The sequence below is a fragment of the Chelonus insularis genome, unplaced genomic scaffold (assembly GCF_013357705.1).
Source record: "Chelonus insularis isolate UGA/USDA-ARS -01 unplaced genomic scaffold, ASM1335770v1 contig_89_pilon, whole genome shotgun sequence".
Taxonomy (NCBI): Eukaryota; Metazoa; Arthropoda; class Insecta; order Hymenoptera; family Braconidae; genus Chelonus; species Chelonus insularis.
In genome coordinates this window covers 117,814-139,279 of record NW_023276777.1, presented here as the reverse complement: position 1 = coordinate 139,279, position 21,466 = coordinate 117,814, and the positions used below count along the sequence as shown (strand labels likewise).

Here is a 21,466-nt window from a genome sequence, read left to right as displayed (position 1 = left end):
ATTGACGAATGATTTATCAACTGATTTTCAACAAATGTCACTTTTATACAAAGTACAAATATAAATTTCCTCTTTCTTTTGATTCTTTTTAACTTTTTATCCTTGTTTCCTACTAGTTTTGGACTATACGAAAACTTTTTCCTCTCGAGGCATCTTTTTAAGTTCAATCACGTTCCGTTAGAAAATTCCCCACAGGAGTTTTTAAGGTATAAAGCTCGGAGCAAATAAGACGATAAAGTAGTTAGAGACGACAGAAAAGTATTGGGAAATCAGAAGTGTATATTTCGTAGAATTTCATGACACTTGAAATAGGTTGGATAAATCTATATTAGGCATAAGTAAATTCCAAAATGTTCACATCATGATGTCGATCTGAGACTCTAGAGACTAAAGTGCAGTATATTATTTCCACTAAATCGATCCTAGAGCAGCTGCTAGTGAAAACTGTTCGTTCGATATAGACTTGAAAAGCGACAGCTGGTAAATTTTAATGCGCACTTTATTTCTAAACTATTATTATCTGTGTTAACTTGATGAATTTCCTTCATTTCCTTTGTCTATGGCGCTTGTTTGTGACTGTGAAAAATTGAATAAATCATTTTTATATTTCTTTATATTTTTTATTTTTTTTTACTATGATTCCTAAAAATTAATTATTTCCTAAATTATTCTTTGTCTACTGCGATTATGTAACAAAGAAAATATTAAAAATGATAATATTAAATTATTCAATTAATAAATTGAATACAATTTTCAAAAATTCGTTGAATAAAACATAAATAAAATTAAAAAAATTTTTGTTTTAATTATAAATTAGGTTTATTTTGAGAAATACAATTTATATTTTGTTCTAATAGTGATGTCCTTATTATTATTTATATTATATTACTAGTGATAAAATAGTTAAGGAGTACTACTTAACTACTCTTTAAAAATTTAAATAAATGCATTTGCAATGCATTGAATAATTCTACATTCATAGTTTATATATTTTTTACAGTTCTTACATTTTTTGAGTCGTGTTCATTTATTAGTCTAGTCACCCTAATCAATGATATTTTCTTCTATTCTCTAATTGCCTCAATGAAAGTATGATTATTTTTGTATTTAACGAATTAATCGAAATTTATATTATCCGTATTAATTAAAATAATTATAACTGATAAAACTCAAGTTTCCAAACGAGTGTTATGATTTATTTGAACATAAATATTCAATAAAAAAATTTTTTTTTAATTTATCTGTAATATAATCTCTTGATATAATCACAAAATTCATTAAACATTCTCATCAAAAAGGTATGTTCATTTTTTTATGATTTTAATTGAAAAAAATTCGAATAAAAAGATCAACTTGTATTCAGTAACGATTAATTGATTCATCAGTTCAAATAATTATAAATAATTAAAAACGAGCTTTTCAATTAAACATTACGAACATAAATTAATTAAAAATTTTTTAAATATTTGTTAACATTGTAACATCAATATAATGAACTGCATTATTATATAATTTATTCAAATTGAAAACGACTAATTCATATTCATTCTCTCGGCTCCATTCTATTCATCTACTGACCAGTTGACCCTCAAGAGACAATTCTTGAAAAACTATTACGCAATATGGATCAAAAAGGTTTTCCTTATCTTCTCTAAAATAACCATTCTTACACATCATTTTTTCAAAGTCACTTTAACATTTGAAATTACTTGATTAAAAATATTCTATTATAAAAAAAAATGATTCCAATTTTATAAAAATAAAATATTCAATTCAATGTAACACAAATCTGTAGATATATATATATTATTTTTATGTAAATAATATTTTCAAGGATTTATTATTTATGTAAAAGAATATCTTTGGTAGATAGGTTGATTGAATATTATTAAATATTGTGTTTCATTGAATAAATTTTTCTCATACCCATAGGAATAATCTCAAAGTACAGCTCAATAAGCCCTAGATAGATAAAAAATGAAATATAAAAGATAGAAAAATGCGGGAACATCAAGAGAAACCGAATGAAATAAGTCTCTAGCTCGGCGGACAAAGAAAGGAAACAAGAGTGAAGAGAATGGAAATAGAAAAAAGGGTGAAATATAAGCAGGGTTTAGATGAACATTTAGATTTCCGGCAGGTGCGACAGAGACAGCAAACCTGAAGACGCATAGTAACCATAAATGAATTAGGTTCGTTGATAACTTAAGTTTTAAATGAAACCATAACGTAAGAGGAATTTCAACTGCGTTGATATTCGTGTGGACTGTAGAGTATGCATATTTTGAGATAGAAAAAACCCCAGGAAGTATAAGAGAGGAATGAAGTGGGTGGAGGTGAGGGAAAGTAAAGGACAGTGTACTATCAGGGAATGGCGTAGACCAGCGTAGACTCTTCGTCAAACAGGGGTGACTCACCCTTACGTTAACAACGAGGCACGCCCATAACCAAGATGGCCGACCATACGACGACCAATTAGACAACGTAACGAGGGGTGAGACGAAAAGCGCGCGAACCTCCGCACCCCTTCGAACTTCCTAACCCTCATGAGGGGTTGCATTTATATTTTACGTATCGGAAAATTTTTCTCGCCTTACACGAGATTATTTTCTTTTTCTGCATAACGCACTACCTTCTACTCGACATTTCCTGATATATGTGACAGCCGGGAAGAATTTTTATCCAATAATACCATTATAAGATTTTTCTCTGCAATTGTCGTTTTTTTTAAATTGAAAATAAAGTAAAATATTGATAGTTATCGAGTCAGTAATCAGGAAAATATTATTGTCGAGAATAATTGTTTGAGAAAATTTAATTTAGAAATATCGATTATAGATTGACGAGTATATTTTGAATAGACAGATAATTAATATATTTTTATTAAAAATAATTAAAACAATCAGAGTAATATTCAAATAGTATTGCATAAATTTATAAAAAAATTTTATTTAATTGGAAGTAATAATAATAATTACTGCCATAAAATTGCAATGATGATTTATAATTAATAAAGAACCAAAAAAGGCTATTGAAAATTTTGTTATAAAAAATATTCCTAATAAATTTGTTTAAATATTTATTAATAATTTCGATATTGAATTTTTCAAAAATAAATTTAAAAAATTGGAGGGAAAAAAGAGGATGGAATTTGCCATTGAAGTCTTTGCAACCTTAATATATTAATGCATTATAATGCTAAGGATTTTAAAACTATAAATATTATAATAATAGTAAAAGGAGTGAAGAAGAAATAAATGTTTATTATTTATTAATTGATAAATATGAAAATAACCTTGAAATAGGTAAAATGATCTATTTGCGCAACTTGTTGAATATGTTACTTTGTTAATTAAACGTTTAATAACAGAAAAAAAAATTAATATTGTATAGGTCCAATAATGAATTTGTCCTAGAAAATAGAACCTACGCCAATGGATTCCTAGAAGCGAGGTCGTTTGGGGTTCGACAGCGTAGTGAGGTTGTACCTAACAGTAGTTTTGGGGTAGTATTGGATGTAGACTATAGGTTTGAGTCTACCCTTGGCCTTGGTAGCTTGATATAAATTCGCTTGGATTTCGTCCAAGCACGCGAATCCCGGAAGTCTCTTGTTTACGAATCGTTTTTCTCTTATCCTCAAGTACAACACAAGAATTTTATATTACATCAAAGACTTTGATTTTTTCTTCTCTTCTAAACTTGAAACAATTTCCCATAAAAAGTGATTCAAAAAAATTTTCTTCGACATTTCGAAGATAGTAATAAGATAAAAACGTCACAAAATTGATCAGACGTATGCATAGGAATACATTTATTTGTAGATGGATGAACATATGTACCTAATGGATCACTGGAAATGTTGGAAAATGAAAAAAGGGGGTAAAGAAATATCGTGGCCTTGAGCTGACAAGTTCATCACATCGTGAGGGAAGCTGTTGCCAACAGGGACAATCCTTTTTTGAGGGGCGGTAGGGGAGTCTAAGGGGAAGGGGATGAATAGAGTGAATGACTGAACAAGACGACAGATCTCACTCTCCATCATACGTCTAAGAAATCGTAGTAAAACTTCTTATATTCTATAAAAATACTCTAGAGGTTCTCAACACTTTACTATCCCCCATAGCCAATTAATATCCTCCAATCTATTTACTAAAATGCTACTAAAGTATTATCAATTTCCAGATGTTTTTTTTTCTGTTTCCACTAAACTTTAAGTGAACTGTCTGAATGATTAAATCTGTTCTAAGTGAATGGAAAAAACATGTTACAGATTTGGTGATATTTAAATGAACATGAGAACACTCTGAGACAAACAATTTATCTCAGTAGGTCGAATTTCCTAATAGAACCCATATTACTAATGTATTTCAGTGTGAATCATGTTCACAGAGATCAGTAATTGAATGGGAAAGGCGTAAATATGTCTGTGTTGGTATGTTAAAATTTATGTAAGTGAATACGAACGTAATTTTCGGTGCAACCTTCGTCACGACATTTATCCAACTACTAAATACTACACAGCTATGCTGAACCAATTCGCGGGTATATATATATATATATGTATATAATGTATATATGTTATACCATCCTCAGTGTTGAATTCTATTTAAGTAGAGCGCAGGTATAAGACGACCCAATTTCCATCGAGCTAAATTCAAAGAGAGAACCGACTGTTCGTTCTAATGCACAATAAAAAGACAAAAAAATAAAATACTCCACTTAATACACACCAATGACGGGGGTTGTCCTTGTGAATTCTCTTTTTTTTGGGGTCGTTACCCCTTTCATATTTAGGTCAATAGCTTAATCTACTCAATTTCTTAAAACTTTTATATGTTTTGTACGAATTACCATCATCTCATATTTTTTTTTTTGCTCTTGAGGAAATGGGTTTTTCTTTATTAAGAGGATTTATTTTGTAGTCATGAATTTATTAAATTGAAAAATTGTTTCTTAAGAATGATTACGGTGTGCAGTATTGCTGAAATATTAATAATTTTAAATAAATAAAATAAAATATTGTGAATATGGAGCAAGAATTGGTTTTAAACAGAGTGATTTTTACAGTCCTACATAGAGATCTTTTTTTGAGTTCAAACATAATTTTCAGAATGCAAGTTTTTATGTTCATTGAAATTTTTTTTTATCTAACGTAAATATTCATTGAGTAATAGTTAAGTAGACACTGTTAAGTGTCTTAATTCATCAAACATTCATTGGGATTATGAATGACATTGTACTAATTCGTGACACAAACACATAAAATAATTCAGAGAGACAAGACAACTTACGAATTGCTGTTACAACAATTTTTTTTGTTTTTGCAACAGCATGCTGTTTCACTCAAAATTTTCTCAATTGTAGATGATAGTCTTTGTCTTGAATAAATATTTAATCTAACGTAGGAAAACATGTTGATGCAAAAGTTAAGATTGATATAAAAATATGCCCATTGCTCAAATTACATTACTATGTGTATTAGTCATTTTAAAATTCAAAAATCCGTCTTGCTCCATATTCCCCTACTTCTATACACTAAAAAAAAATTAATAGCCAAATCCCCAATCTAATAATAGTTGGATTCACAATACTACGTTAATTTCTCAATTAATACCAATGTTTTCGCTACTGTAATTAACTGAAATTACATTTAATATAAACAGAAAAATGAATTGAGTGAAAATGATCATGTCACCAAGAATAATTGTGGCACGTTGCATACGAGAAGTCAAATTTACCCTTCGAGATAATAAAATTTACACTGAAAAATAATTTTTAAATATGCTAACTATTTTTAATGATTGAAAATTCATCAAATCATTAATCAAGTTGTAATAACTATTTTTCTGGTTAGCATAACTATAAAATAGTTCTCGTCACTGGAGATACTAGTTGTGACAAACTTAGGGGATTATCATTTATTGCAGTCCATTGTTTTTAAAAACTTTATAATAATTTGTTATAAATTTTAATTAATTAAATAAATTTACTCCAAATTTCTTTTAAGTTGATATTAATCATACGTTAAATTAACTTTTTTTCATGCATTGTATTTAAATTTTTTACTAAAAACATTAAGCTGTTTATTGATTGGGTACTTTCCTTCTATTAGAGACTACTCTTTGCATTTTTATACTCATATAACATTACTTCAAATTTAATAAACTGTTGAAGTACAAAATTGCAATTAAATCATTATTAAATTTAATTAGGTTTAAAAATTTATTATTAGAATCTTCTTGGTCTTTAGACATGTTTGAACAAAATATTTAGTCAGAAATTCCTTTTTTTTTTACTACTTCATATGATAATGTAATGCTTCGTAAGATTTTTTGTCAGTTGATAAATACTCATGTAAATGTATAATTACAGAATTAATATTAAATAATTATCAATCATTTGATTCCATAAAACAAAATTCTATCAATGATATAATTGAGGTTGATATTAATTTTTTGAGACTTTTTTTAAATGGAGTATTATGAAAAGATAGACGAACAAGAAATATGAGTTATAAAAATCAATAATTAATTAAGAATATAATTATTTTTGAAGAGTAATGCTTTTAAAAATAATGGCAAAGTCTGGTACAGCAGGGGTAGATCATTGGTGATGCTGGGAAAGTTTGTGATGCCGTTGAGTTTCCATATAGTAGGGGGCTCCCCTCATTTAGTTCAAGGGGTTGCTTCAGCCACCCCATAGAATTTTCTCGTCCAGTGTAGCGATGGTCGATGAACCCCTCGCAAACTACGGAAATCATGGTACCAAAGAAAAGTCTTCCTCATCTTTTTTTTTCTCGTATATTTCTTTTCACTGAGCTCATATTTTATTCAATACAAATGCAATTTACCACACTCTTATAATCGTTTGGTCTTTTTTTGTTTGCAAAAATATAAATTATGAGACTATTATACATTTCATTAAACTCAATTCACTTTTATTGTACTTACCTCAAAAAATTCAAGAGGAAAAAGATTTTATACCATTTTATTTTTTTGGGATAATTTTTTCCTCTTCATTCTAATAAAATCATCCCCTTTTCAAATCTCAATAATTAAATTTTTCACCATTTTCTATAGATAACTGTCAATAATGATTTACTCTTAATTCCTATCCTGGGTATGAAATATTCACGGGATAATTTCTCATACCTGAAACTCAAGGAATAAAAACCGAAAGTGAATGAGAAAAAAGTTAGGTCTTCCCCACTACCTTTCTCTGCCATTATGAACTCAATGCGTCTACTCTACGAAAAGTTAGTACATTCGAGCTGTGTCCTCCGGGCACGCCATGTCCAGCGTGTAGCAGCAAAAATCAACAAAAAAAAAACATTTCCAACGATAAAGTACAATCTTAACTCATAGATCTTACATAAAGCTACTGAAACAACAAAAAAACATCATCAAAAAACATTCTCAGTGCGTTTACATCGATTTTTAACAAATCATTGAGTGTTGTTCTGTTTCTACTGGTACAGGTTTGAAGCGAGGGTCGAAATTGCGTTGTTAGAATTTTTTCTGAAGTATTTTACAAATTTTAGTAAGTTTCCCCGCAAGCTTTCTTTTATTTCCTCATTTGTTAGAGTAATTACTCGTTTTTTATATTAATAAATCAATCATTTATTTTAAAAAAGATTATGAGGTATTATTTTTTTTCTAAACGATATTATAATTTAATAAAATATAGAATAATTAGGAAAATTTAATTAATGTAGCATAAGTCTATGTTTATGAAGGCATTTAACTAATGTAACCTTTTTGCCATAAATCAAATGAAAGATTAGATGTTGATGAACATAAAATAATTCATAAGTCTTCAAGTTCCTTTAGATTATGCTTTAAAAAAATAGCTAGCACTATTGTTGATCATCAACATCTTAGTATAAAGCAAGAATCGCTCATTCTTGGTCCAGTTCTATGCTGTGTTAATGTTGAAGGTTTTTTGAAAATTATTTATACCTTTAATTGTAATAATAATAGGCCATCAATAAGTAATCTTATTTTTATTAAAAAAAAGTTCTTCTATGTTTGTAAATTGGTTTCTTTTATTTTAATCAGTGAGACAACAATGGAATCACCACCTCGTACACGTCGAGCGATTACCCTTGAAAAATGTTATAAAGAACCAGAGATATATGATGATGTAGAGAGTGAGAGTGAAACAGAAGATCAAATCGAAGAACAATTAAATGACTCTGATGAAGAGACAGTAGAAATGGATGTAAAGAATGTAAGTGATAATGAATCATTTGTTGAAGAAGAACAGGTAGAGCCAAGCAAAAAACGGAAACGTCTCAGCATTCTGCATGGGTAAAATAATTTTAAATGGTCCTTAAATCCACCAGAACTTCATGACAAACAATTGACCAAGACATCTGAATATTTGCCAACACCAAAAGGTCGTGCAGCAACAGTTACAACACCTCTGGAAGCATGGAGTACATTCTTAGATGAAGATATCTTGAATATTGTTCTCCAACATACTAATGAACAAATCCAAAGAGAGGTTGATCAAATCAAAACTGCTGGACGTGCTACCAAAAGTTATCATAAATCACTTGAGATGATAGAATTAAAGGCAATATTGGGTTTATTATATTTCTCTGGTCTGCAGAAAGTAAGTAACAATGAACTTCCCTACTTGTGGTCACATTTTGGACTGAGAGTATTTCGAGCAACTATGAATGAGCAACGATTTACGTTTATACTTTCATGTATTAGATTTGATGACAAAAATACTCGTAAGAAAAGAAAAAAAGCTGATCGTTTTACCCACATTCGTGATATTTGGGATAAGTTTATCACCAATTGCACTGCTAACTATAATCCAGGTCTAACTTGTACGATTGATGATTAATTACTTTCCTTCACAGGACGATGTAGGTTTCGAATGAATATTCCAGCTAAACCAGGTACACATGGAATTAAAATTGTGGCTTTAAATGATGCAGTTACACATTATCTGTTTAATGCTATTCCACACTGCGGTCTTGTAACAAAGAATAAAGCAACTGAGTCTATGTCATCTTATTACATTCGAAAATTAACTAAGCCGATTAACAATACCGGTAGGAATATAACATGTAATGGGTGGTTCATGTCAGTACCTATATGTGATGAGTTGCTGAAAAATCAATTAACAGTGGTTGGTACAGTCTATAAGGATAAAAAAAGAATACCAGAGACGTTCAAGTTAATATCATCAACTCACGAAAAAGTTCGTTTTGCATACAATAACAATAAAACGTTAGTGTCAATTAATCCAAAGGGTAAAAAAATTGCATTACTACATATTATCATCCTTACATAGAAAAGGGGAAATTGATCGAGAGAGTGGCAAACCAGAAATCGTATTATTCTATAATGCTACTAAAAGTGGAACTAAAAGCTTTGATAGCAAATATCGTGACTATTCTGTTGCTCGGAAAACTCGACGATGGCCACTTCGTGTATTTTATGGCATGGTGGATCAAGCTAATGTCAATAGTTTTATAATTTATAATTTATTAGAATCTAATAAGCTTATGAGCAGGAGGCAGTTTATGTAGAGTTTAGTGTTAGATCTGATAAAACCATTGCTAATTCATAGACTTACAAATCGAACATTACAAACGACATTGCGAATTGAGATTGAAAGTTATTTGAAATCTGAAGAGATTCCAGAATATCAAGATCCTAAGTATTTTTTGCCTGAAAATAGAATGTCAAAATATACACATTGTGGGTATTGTCTATTATCATTGAATAGAACAACTATGTTTAAATGTTTAAAATGTAGATTACCTATGTGTAAAGAACATACTGCAAAAATTTGTGAACAATGTTCAACATTATTGCAATGATTCAGAATTAAATATTTTTATTTTATTTTGGTGTGTTTACTTTATGTTACCAGAATAATATTGTATTTTTTAAATTTATAACAGTTTGTTTGGCTTTTCATAATTTTCGTATTATGTATTTTTTTAGATAAATTGTTTTATATTATATCAAATTTTTTATTTTTCAAAAAAATCAATACATAGAGTTTAAATAATATCAGAAAATAGCAATTATCCTGTGAGATGTAACAAACCTACTGTTTTTATCTCCTCATATTTATGCTCAATTTTACTGGATTACTATAACTGGATTTAAACATATAATCCACTATAACAGTCAAGTCGTTTTTATTTAATTAAACTTTGATTAAAGTTTTTAACAACATGCAAATCTGTTACAAAATGAGTAGTAGTAGACTTCAAATCCATCACTGACGTTTAAGTTGTCCAATTTTATTGCTACGGCAATAAAGAAATGCATCAAAGTAAAGAGATTCTTTTTTAGCGAAGAATAGTGCAAAGTTTTTAAAATTTAAATAGCATTAAAACTCAGTAAGTACATCGAAGGCGCCATAAGTTAAATTATGATGGCCATTAGAATTTTGTAGTTTTAAAATAATATTAGTCGTAAAAAAAATTATTGTATAACTGTAAATCTTAGGAATATTTCTCACACATGCGTACCTATATTATCGTTTAAAATATTGATGTTGTTATAAAAATATTCACCAATATAATTGTTTCATTTCAACAATATAATGTCATAAATCAGTGGTTTTATATGATTACTAATAAAATGATTGTTAATTTATGATTAAAGTGTAATGCATAGAATCGGAGTTATTATCAATAAATATTTTTAGATGTATAAAATGGCTATGTATATATACAGCTTGTCAAATTTGTCATTTTATCATCAAGATCTCAAATTTTCGATGTCATGATATGCTTGGGTAATATTAGATAACAAGTCTAGTCATATAAGATAGAGAAGTAAAGTTACTCCGAATTAAATTTCAAATATCTACGATATAGATAGAAAAATCTGTTATTTACTTTCCAAATATTCTTCTATTTGTCTTGATAATAAAGTTATTTTAAAAATAAAAAATGGAAAGTTGCCTAAATAATCTGTTAGACAGCCATTTCATATAATAGCGAAAACATTTTATCAGATATTTTTACCAAAATATATGTAATGTCAGACGAAATAAAGAATAAGATAAAATCAATGGTTGAATTCCGTTCTATGTGGAAAAGCACGGGAAAAATTCGCAAGGTATTAAAATTTGGTGAATTACAAAATGGCGCGCTGATCCTGTATAACACCTTGGTTTGTATAAGCAAGGGATGGTCACCCTACTGAATGACCCTCAAAGCTACCCTTATTTCCGAGGGTTGCACCCTACGTTTGCTGAGCAATGACAAGGGCAACCGGCATCGAAAGTAATGAAAATCCTTGAGAAAATTGATGGAAAATATTAAAAGCCTACTTAAGAAAGCTGTAATGACATCTATAATACTTTTAGACAACTACAGTGTGCGTTACAATGAGCATATCGACAAATGGTAATGATAAGGCTAGACTCAAAATAGCAAGTTTCCCGAAGTTGATTTTACGCCCTCGCGTTGTGCAGTAGAAGGCCGAAGCTCGATGTCAACTGAAATTCAGTAGGTAACAGGGAAATCGTTCGAAAAATGATAACTTTCAGGGATGACTATAAAAAAAGGAGCCTTAGGGCACCAAGAAATTTACAAATTTCCGAATCACCTGTTCCGAGCAAGACAGAGCACAGAATATATCTATCCATATCCGTCTCATTTATCAGAGGACTGCAAGTGTGAAAATACACACTATGTAACATGAATGAACACGGACTTTTTTTTATAACAATTAAATCATTGTAAACGAGCAAAAATTAAATTTCACGATAAAATTAAAATTTTTTTCTTTCATTATTAATACCTACGAATTTACTACTTTTGCTTAATATTATCATAAAGCAATATTTATTTGGAATTGGTTCATTCAAACTACAGCATTTTACTTTTTATACTTATTTTTATCAATCTATTACTATGTAATGTAATTATGCACATTATATTATTATTACGCGAACGAAGTCCACACGTAGAACTTCTCATAAGTCGATTCTAATCGATAAATGGAAAAAAATTGCGAAATAATTGTAATCGATTATTGGATCGATCATACCCATGGTATTTTAGCATTGTCTGTATTCCGTGACGCTTATTTGTGGATATCTTGAAACCGAATAACTTTTACAACAACTGTAGGAATGCAAATTGTATAGAAAAAAATTTTCTACAACAAAGGGCGTATAGATTTAAACGTAGGATTTACCATTTTTGAGATATTTTGAAAAAATATTTTTTTAGATCAATTTTTTGAGAACAGAGTGAGAACGGTTGAGTTTATAACAAAAATTTTAAGTGATACATGATAGAATAGAAAATTTTCTACAAAAGACTACTTGAACAATTCATCGTAGAATCAACGGTATTTTAAATATATTAAGATAGAATATTCGCAAACTAATTTGCTACAAAAAATTACTATGACTTATTATTGTAGGACTAACCGTAATCTACTTATTAATTTAAAACCTTTACCAGTTTTAAATTTTGATTTTGTTTTTTGCAAATAAAAAAGATAATTGACAGACAATATTTAAACTCCTTTAAGTTCTTGTTCTCTAGTTTCTATATCGAATAGAATTAAAAAAATTCGAATAATTAGAAAAATAGAATTAGCCTGAAGTCGATATCTCAATTGGTTTTTAAGAAACCGTGAACGTAAAATATCCGAATGCCCGTATGAACTACGTACATACATACATACATAAATCTTTCTAAAAACCATTTATATGAACTCTCCACATGTCGCCAAATCGAATCATTACAATAACTTCCTCATGGGAAGTTAATAAACTTATTGATAACGATATAAATTCTTTTTCCAACTGAGCATCAACTCATTAAGGTACTAAACTTCATTTAATACTTATTTAGGTTCTTACAAAACGAACAGGACCTAACAGTATTTAAATGAGTCAGTCAAAAGTTTGTTAGGATATGTATATTCAGATTCCTACTGGAGCCTGATCCGGTATCGATACTTTTTTTTTAGTTCTTTAGTTACAAATTTATGTTATACATAACTTTTATCATGCAATTATAAACAAACATATAAGAGAATCATTTATCGAGAAGCTTTTTGCAAAAATATACAAAAATTAACAAGTACCTTAGCAAAGTTTAGAGTCAAAGATGGAAAAAATTAGTATATATTTCTTTGTCGCTGTAATAGCAAGCAGATTTTCGTACCATCTTCAGCTCGAGCGGTGAGTCACGTAAGGGAAATAAGTTTATCGAACAACTAGCCTATGTCTGCGACTCTGTTCGCATAAAACTTAAACAATAGCAAGTTCAAATTTGTTACAAACCATCGATAAAAATAATAATTTTTTCATTAAAATAGCTCATATTACCCTTTATTACCCGATTATGAAAATAATATTATTTGCTAGAAAGTTCGAAAATATTTTATAATTTTTTAGCGGATTTCAGACTTTTTTAAGATTCAATTGGAACTAAAACCACTGAAGAATCTGATTTCCAATTTGACGCAATAAACAGAGCTATTTTTCAAATGAAAATTATGTACATCCATTTTCTCGAATCTTGGAATAATTGTAATGAGTGGCAATTAAATAATTAGATCGACTATTAGTTTTTCAATGATTTTGACATTTGCATAACATAGGTTAGAGATTCAATATTCAAGAGCTCTGAATAATTTCAGTCTTTTAAGAGATCAAAACATATCGTACGACGTAATAGTCATGACTGTCTAAGGTGAGTCAGTGATTTGATAATTAGCTATTCTCCAGAAAAACTAAAAACATTCCTTCGATAGATGATGTTTGATAAAATTAGTCTCCTTAATGCTGTCACTTTTTCAAAGTTCATTGCACCAATAAACTTTCATTTTATAGGGCACTGTATATATTATATGGAAAGTTATAATTTTTATTTTTGTACAAAAATATTATTCATGTAAGATAAATAAATAAATAGTACATATATTTTAGCAAATATAAATATTCAGATAATTATCATGATTGAGAGACACAAATGTTGAGTAGCAGTTTGATCTTTTACAACTTATATTACAATAAAATATCCATAACATGTTCCTATTCGATATGCACATACTTCATTAGGCCATTAGAAAATGCACAAAGTTTCTAATCTCATTTCTTAAGGCTTACCTATGAGAATTGTTGTTATGGACTGTGTCTCATTTATTACCACATAATTTCGATTGGAATTTAAAAACATGTTGAAAATTTTAATCAAGTGAACTTTGCAGTTGCAAACAATTTATATTCAAATAAATATATAGCATTTGAACAAATTAGTTTAATCTAAGGCTAGTAATGTATCAAACAATCTAATTTATTTGTTAATTTAAATTAATGTTTTAAATTATAAATAAAATTTTTTAAAATTAGTAATATGTAACCTTGATGTTTGTAATATTAATTACTTTCCAGTATATCTTCTTTTCAATGATATAATCTCTATTATTCATAACCAGAAATGATAATTGATTGTGGTCATGAATAAAATAAAGAAACATATTGGTAGTCAAATACCTACAAGTTATCTACGTAAAACCTCATTGTCAATTATAAATAAAGCTGTTTTTTTTTGAAGAAAGTATACATAAATCAATGAACGGTGTGATCAGAAAAAAGTTATCAGGTTGGATGTAATTGGAACCATAATTACTGTCAACTTCATTTGATTTCCAAGGATAAATAACAGAAAAACAGTCATCATGAAAAATGAAGTGTTAAACTTGTTTCTTTATATAAAATAAATTTTAAAATAATAATAAAATGCTATAGACTGAATAATTTTACATTTTTGTTCTTAAAAAATGATTATTATTTATAATGTTTAAATTTATGAGGCATTCTTGATTAAAATAGTCATTAATGATAGTCATTAGTATTAATTTCAATTACTAAGTTTAAAAAATGAGAAACCTCTGATTAATAATTAATAATTATCATCATTAATATAACTTATTTTTACTGCTTTCTCTGAAGAAAAAAGATGGAAATATTAAAAATGATTTTTATCATTATCAATTTAATAACGAATTTAGCATTTACACTTGAATGAAATATCAAGGTATATTATATCACTTCTGTCATAACTAAGTAGGTAAATCCATTGAGATGCTGTCACAGTATCTAAAAGAGTTTAACACTTGAGCACTTTCGCTCTCCTACGTCGAAATCAACACAGTTCTTAATGTTATCGCCTTGAAGATACCCGCTGACATCAAGCATACGAAACAGTCGCGTTTCTACCTTCTTAAAGTGAACGTCTCTCACTCTCCATAAACTTTCACATCATTTTCAATAAGAAATGAAGATATGTGGATGAATTAATAACTTAAGATCAACAGTTAAATTCAACAGCAGCAATGAGGGTTCAATTTTTGTGTTCGTTCTTTTTTGGAGCTTTCTGGCTAAGTGAATATTTAGTTAATGCCTCTATTATAGTGAAAATTAAAAATGGTACTCTAGAGGGTTCTCTTATGAAAACACGTCTTGGAAGAGAATTCCTTTCATTCAGAGGCATTCCTTATGCACTTCCACCCCTTGGTGATTTAAGATTCGAGGTAAGAAATATTTATTCATTTAATCTATTTCATTTGTTGGATACGGTTTATAAATCATTTAAACCTTTTGAGTAGTAATATGTATCTTAGTGATAGAAAGCAGAAAGTTAATTATCATTTACCGTAATAAATTGATTTATGTTATAAAATCTAATCACTCGTATTTCCTTATACAAATTTCACTCTTATTATCACGCTTTCTGGACTTTCTATATTATTGTCCAAACGTCAATATGATTATTTATTTTGATAACTAAGATCAATAAATATCTATCTATGATAAGATTCTTACTAATGTCAATAATATTGTAATCATAAATAATCAAAATATAATGAAATTGAAATAAAAATATTTATAATTCGTTTATTAAAATCATTATAGCCACCTAAACCAGCAAGTTCTTGGACTGGAATTCGATCAGCAAAACAAGATGCACCAATTTGTACTCAGAGAAATATCTATACCCATGAAGAAGATATTGTAGGTCAGGAGGATTGTCTTTACTTGAATGTTTATACTCCTCAATTACCAACCACTGAGATGAAAGAAGCTGGAATTAATTATCCAGTCATGATTTGGTTCCATGGTGGAGGATGGGTCACTGGAGCAGGACATTCAGAGTATTATAATCCAAAATTTTTCCTGGATCATGATGTAATTCTTGTTACCATCAACTATCGGTAAATATTTTATTTTTTTTATAAAACAGCTATATTTAATTGACTTGATTAATCAATTTATTTCCCAACTATTTCAAAATTTAATTTGATAACAAAGAACATTCCAAACTTTATTATTTGTTTTGTGAATTTTTTTTGTCTCTGATAAAGGTATGAGACTAATAATTTTTATTTCATAATTTGTATTGCTTTCTCAACAAGATCAAAAAAGTTAATTCAAAATCTTGGAATAACTGTAATAATTTACAGTATTGATGATAAAACTAGTTATTTTTTATTTTTATATTAGACGTCATATTATAAGCCAATAATACTCTAAATAAAATGAAATACATATCATATATTTTCTCTAAATCTTTATGGAAATCATCAATCATTTTATTAGATAATAATAAGATTAAGTGAATTCATAATGGACTTGTGATCCCTTCATGATTCTAGAAGTATTCATCAGATATGTAAACCATAAATTTATCATGAATGTATACGATGACATTTTTGAAATATAAGAATTTTAATAATTAATAATAATGTAAGAAATAATCAGAAATTAAATTGTTGTATTTAATTATATTTGTTGTCAAGTATTTTATTGCAATGAAATAAAAAGACTGCATAGCCCTGACGACCTTAAAATAGAGACAGCTAATCTAGGACTTTGATATATGGCCATCTATGTTATGATATTATTTTACTGTTCATTCAATAAGCATTGTAATAAGCATATTAAAAAATTAGAAAGCAAGACAATAAGTAATTAAAAGAAAACAATAAAATTTTATCTATACATAATTGATCTCTGTTTCAACAAAGTTCTATTTCATTAACTGAAAGCGAAAAAATAATTTTACACATTTCTGACTAAGGTGAACGAACCAATCGAAGTCAATGTACTCATTATTTTGGCATTTTAAGCTTTGTTAAATTATGATGTACAATAAAAATTTATATGAATGATAATGACAGGTTTAAAATTTCTAATTAGTATATTTATCTAAAAACCTTCATTTTCATGTATTAATTTCATGAGAAATAAAATAAAAATTGAGTGAATTAGAATAATTAATCATAAAATATATTTCTTCATTCTTAAAAATTAATAATAGAGCAAAGAACTCATATAAACTCTAAGTCATTCATTAGTAACAAAATGAAATTAAAAAAAAAAAATCAGAAATAGTTAAAATTCTTTTTACAGACTTGGACCATTAGGATTTCTTAGCACTGAAGACTTAGTATCTCCAGGTAATCAAGGAATGAAAGATCAATCTCAAGCGATTCATTGGGTAAGCGAAAACATAGCAGCTTTTGGTGGGGATCCAAATAGAATTACATTATTTGGAGAGAGTGCTGGTGGAGCTAGCACCCAATATCATATTATCAGCCCACTATCAAGAAGTATGTATAACTCATGAATATATCGGACTTTTTCAAATCATTTTATGAAAATTCTCAACCTAAAAGACAGATTTCAAAGTTCCAAAGAGAACATCTCTTTATGATGATGAAATTATACTTGGTAATAAATTGATTCTAACATGGAACATTAAAAGATTATTCTAAAAGAATTTCCACTCATTTGCTGCGCAATTATTTATGAAACAAAATGCACATAAAATTAAATATTTGCAATTTCAAAGCAAAACAAAGTAATAAAAAAAAGTACTATTTGTTATTAAAATTAATTATTGCAATAATTTATCAAATTATATATTAAAGCAATCGTTTATTTGATTTTCGTAATAAAAAGTTACTCATCAGAACGCTAACACCTATCTCATGACCTAACTATCAAAATTGATGACATTTGCCTTATAAGGTTAATTCATTTGTAATTAATTACAGATTTAATTCATCGAGGAATCTCTCAAAGTGGAACTGTTCTCTGTCCATGGGTACTAACAAGACCAGGTCATGCGAAAAAGAAAGCAATTCGTCTTGCAGAACATTTAAACTGTCCTACTCAAAGTTCATCAGAACTTTTGGCATGTCTTCGTCAAAAAGATGCTGTAGATATCATAGGAGCTGATAGAATATTCCAAGTAAGTATACTTTATATAACGTGATTACTTCTAACATCTATTATTTATTCATTTTGCTTAGTCAAGCATATGATTATAAACTTTAATCACTGTCTTTTAACTCCCTCTAATCTTGTATTTCCTTGTGAAATACTTACTAACATTCTGTCACTGTCGAAGGTTTATAATTGACAAGTAAACGTTAAAAATTATTGCTTGATTTCTTCATAAATAAGTTAATAGCATAAAATCTTTTTCTCATAAAATGTTAGCTAGCTGATATAGATTTTTAATTGAATCCATAAAATGAAGTGGTAATTGCTCGAAACTTCACAAATTTAAAGCAATGTTGTTACTGATTTAATCGTTTAGCTACGATAGGTATCTTGATAGATATGAGATATTTCTACCAGGCTATGATTATCAGAAATAGATGTGCTAATGCAATAACTTTATTTGAAGTAGTAAGTGATTTTTTTATAAAAATTATCGAGATCATTTGTGTTTTTACTGATGTAAGACACAATTTACAGGCAATCTTGATTTAATGCAGACAGGTAGAGATTATCTATGGTTTGTCCCCATATAGTAGAAAAAACTTGACAATTAAAAAACCGGTCTGCTACGCGTTAGTAGTTTTATAAACATGAATGTCTTTCAACAGAGATTAATAGCAAAAAAATAAATGCTTGACGAATATACTTTATTCATTCTTGTAATTCACAGGAAAATGTTTCTCCACTTAATTAAGGAAAAAGTGATTTATTGAGTAAATTGACATTATTTTTTCATTTAAATGTTTGAATTTTTCACATTCACTGAATTCTGTTTCATGAATTCAAACAGTAGCTTTCATATTTTATGCAACGACAATAATAACGATAATTATCAGATTGAATGCAACAGTTACTCTGAACTAATATGTTTTAACATCAATTAATTTATCATAAATTACTTGGTAACATTTGGGTGATATTGATATATATTAGTTAATAAAAATTATTCAACAATAATAAAAAAATTTTCTTTTATTAAAACATTGAAAAAAATAAATAAATTAGTATTTAATCGATCATATTTACAAAATAATCAATATGATAACTTGTAGCATGAAATATAACGATAATTAGCAAAACATCATCAAGTAACTTATTAATTATATTAAATAAAACTGATCTTCATGGAATTTGCAAAAAATGGGAATGATGGTGGATTATTTGTTTCAGATATTCGACTATGATCCAATGATCCCATTTAGACCAGTCATTGAGCCAAAACATCCTGGGGCATTTTTAAACGAAGAGCCTGCTCAATCTTTGAAAAATGGAAACATGGCTGATATTCCCTGGATAACAGGATACAATTCTCATGAAGGAGCTATCAAAGTAGCAGGTAAATATCTATTTTCTTTTAAATATTATTTGAAATTAAAATTATCTTTGCTAGACTTTTGTCTTATTATCATTAGCCAAAGAGTTTTAAAAATAACAAGAATAATCCTTCCTGCTATGTCAGATTAATAAAAAATCTATAGAACATGTTTGGATACTTATTATTGTCTATTTTACAATTAAAATAATGTTAATACTCAAAGTAACTTTTCAAGTATTCACGATAAATTGTCAATAAATAATTAACTGATAGCATTGTAAAATCAATTATGTAAATGAATAGTGTGCATAATTTCATCATTCATTACTATAATAGGTCTTTATGGTCTCAAAGAATATCAGTATGACAAGAAATTGAACGACAACTTCATGGAGTTAGCTCCTATGACTCTGATGTATGAAGACACTTGTCCACAAAAATCACTTAAAGATGTAGCAACAAAAATTCGCAAGTTTTATTTGGGTGATAAGCCAATAGATGAATCTACCAAGTTTGAAGTCATTGACGTAAGTAAAGATATAAATAGTAATAAGTTGTAAGAAGAGAATAATAAATTATCAACACGTGCTGGTGATATGATAATAAGTGTTTAATTAATTCAGATGTATTCAGACGCTTGGTTTAATGTTGGTGGAGACATGGCAGTCAGAGATCATCTTAATGCCCTTTCAAGTCCAGTCTACTATTATTATTTCTCCTACAAAAGTAGTGCATCATTCTCTAGGATATTCGGAGCACCACAAGGAGATTATGGAGTTTCTCATGCAGATGAACTTCAATATCTTTTCCCAGTTGGTGAACAGTTATTCAAAGACACTACACTGAGCAAAGAAGATCATCGGATGATTGACATCATGACTACTTTATGGTTTAATTTCGCAAAAACTGGGTAACTCGATTATTGCAATTGAACAAAAATTTTTATATTTAAAGATTTATTCCTTTTCATAGTACTTTTTTATTTATTCCTTTCAGAAATCCTACACCCGCTATTACAAAAACAATACCATTAAAATGGAAACCTGTGAGAACAGAAGATCACGAATATCTTGATATTTCAAATTCACAAGATCTAAGAATGTCGAAACATTTATTGAAAGAGAGGCTCGACTTTTGGGCAACATTACCCCATCGAGCTGATGTAATTATTGCACAAAAAACTTCACTTAAGGATGAACTCTAAAACAACTAGTTTAAGTTAATTTATAGATCAATTGAATCAAATTTCTTTTCTATTCTAACTATCTGCTGTCAATTATATTCCTGAGATAGTTGAAGCATGTTGTAAATTATTAGAAATTTAATTAGCCATAATATTGCCATTATTGAATAAAGAAAACACATAATACAGATCATGCTATCAAGCCAAGTTGTAATGGATTAAAACCGAATGAGTGCATGAATAAAATTATCCTTTCACTAAGCAAAATTAATTGAAACTCGTAATGTCATAAAATATATGTGACAAAATACAAAAGAGTAGAAAATTTGAAACGAACCCCGCAGGATTATGCATTGAATTTTCCTTTTCCGCTGAAAACACATGAAGATTTGCGTTTACATATGAACTTTCAATTGTTAACAAACGCGAAACACTCTCTAATAAAAGAAAAGATAAAAAATAATTATTTTAAATAAAATTAAAAGTAAAATTTAAATAATTGTATGTTCAAAATGAATGACATCAGTAGTAACTCGAACATGAAACCAGATAAAATATTTATCAAAATGCAGAACAAAGCAGTATAACCTCTTTATTGGTCTGCACCGAAAGGCTGTCAGATATTTGACTTACAGAGTCAACATTACGATGATGTATTGTGTTTGATA

General features: G+C 28.4%; 1 protein-coding gene across 1 annotated transcript; it reads left to right on the top strand.

Moving 5' to 3' along the window:
• Positions 1-15,187: 15,187 nt before the first annotated feature.
• On the top strand, positions 15,188-21,059 carry LOC118072214 (venom carboxylesterase-6). The gene is made up of 8 exons (XM_035091904.1): positions 15,188-15,542; positions 15,925-16,223; positions 17,422-17,621; positions 18,069-18,265; positions 19,471-19,636; positions 19,952-20,142; positions 20,239-20,525; positions 20,612-21,059. The coding sequence occupies exons 1-8, from the start codon at positions 15,345-15,347 to the stop codon at positions 20,817-20,819; spliced, it is 1,746 nt and encodes a 581-aa protein (XP_034947795.1). The 5' UTR covers positions 15,188-15,344; the 3' UTR covers positions 20,820-21,059.
• The last annotated feature ends 407 nt before the right edge of the window (positions 21,060-21,466 follow it).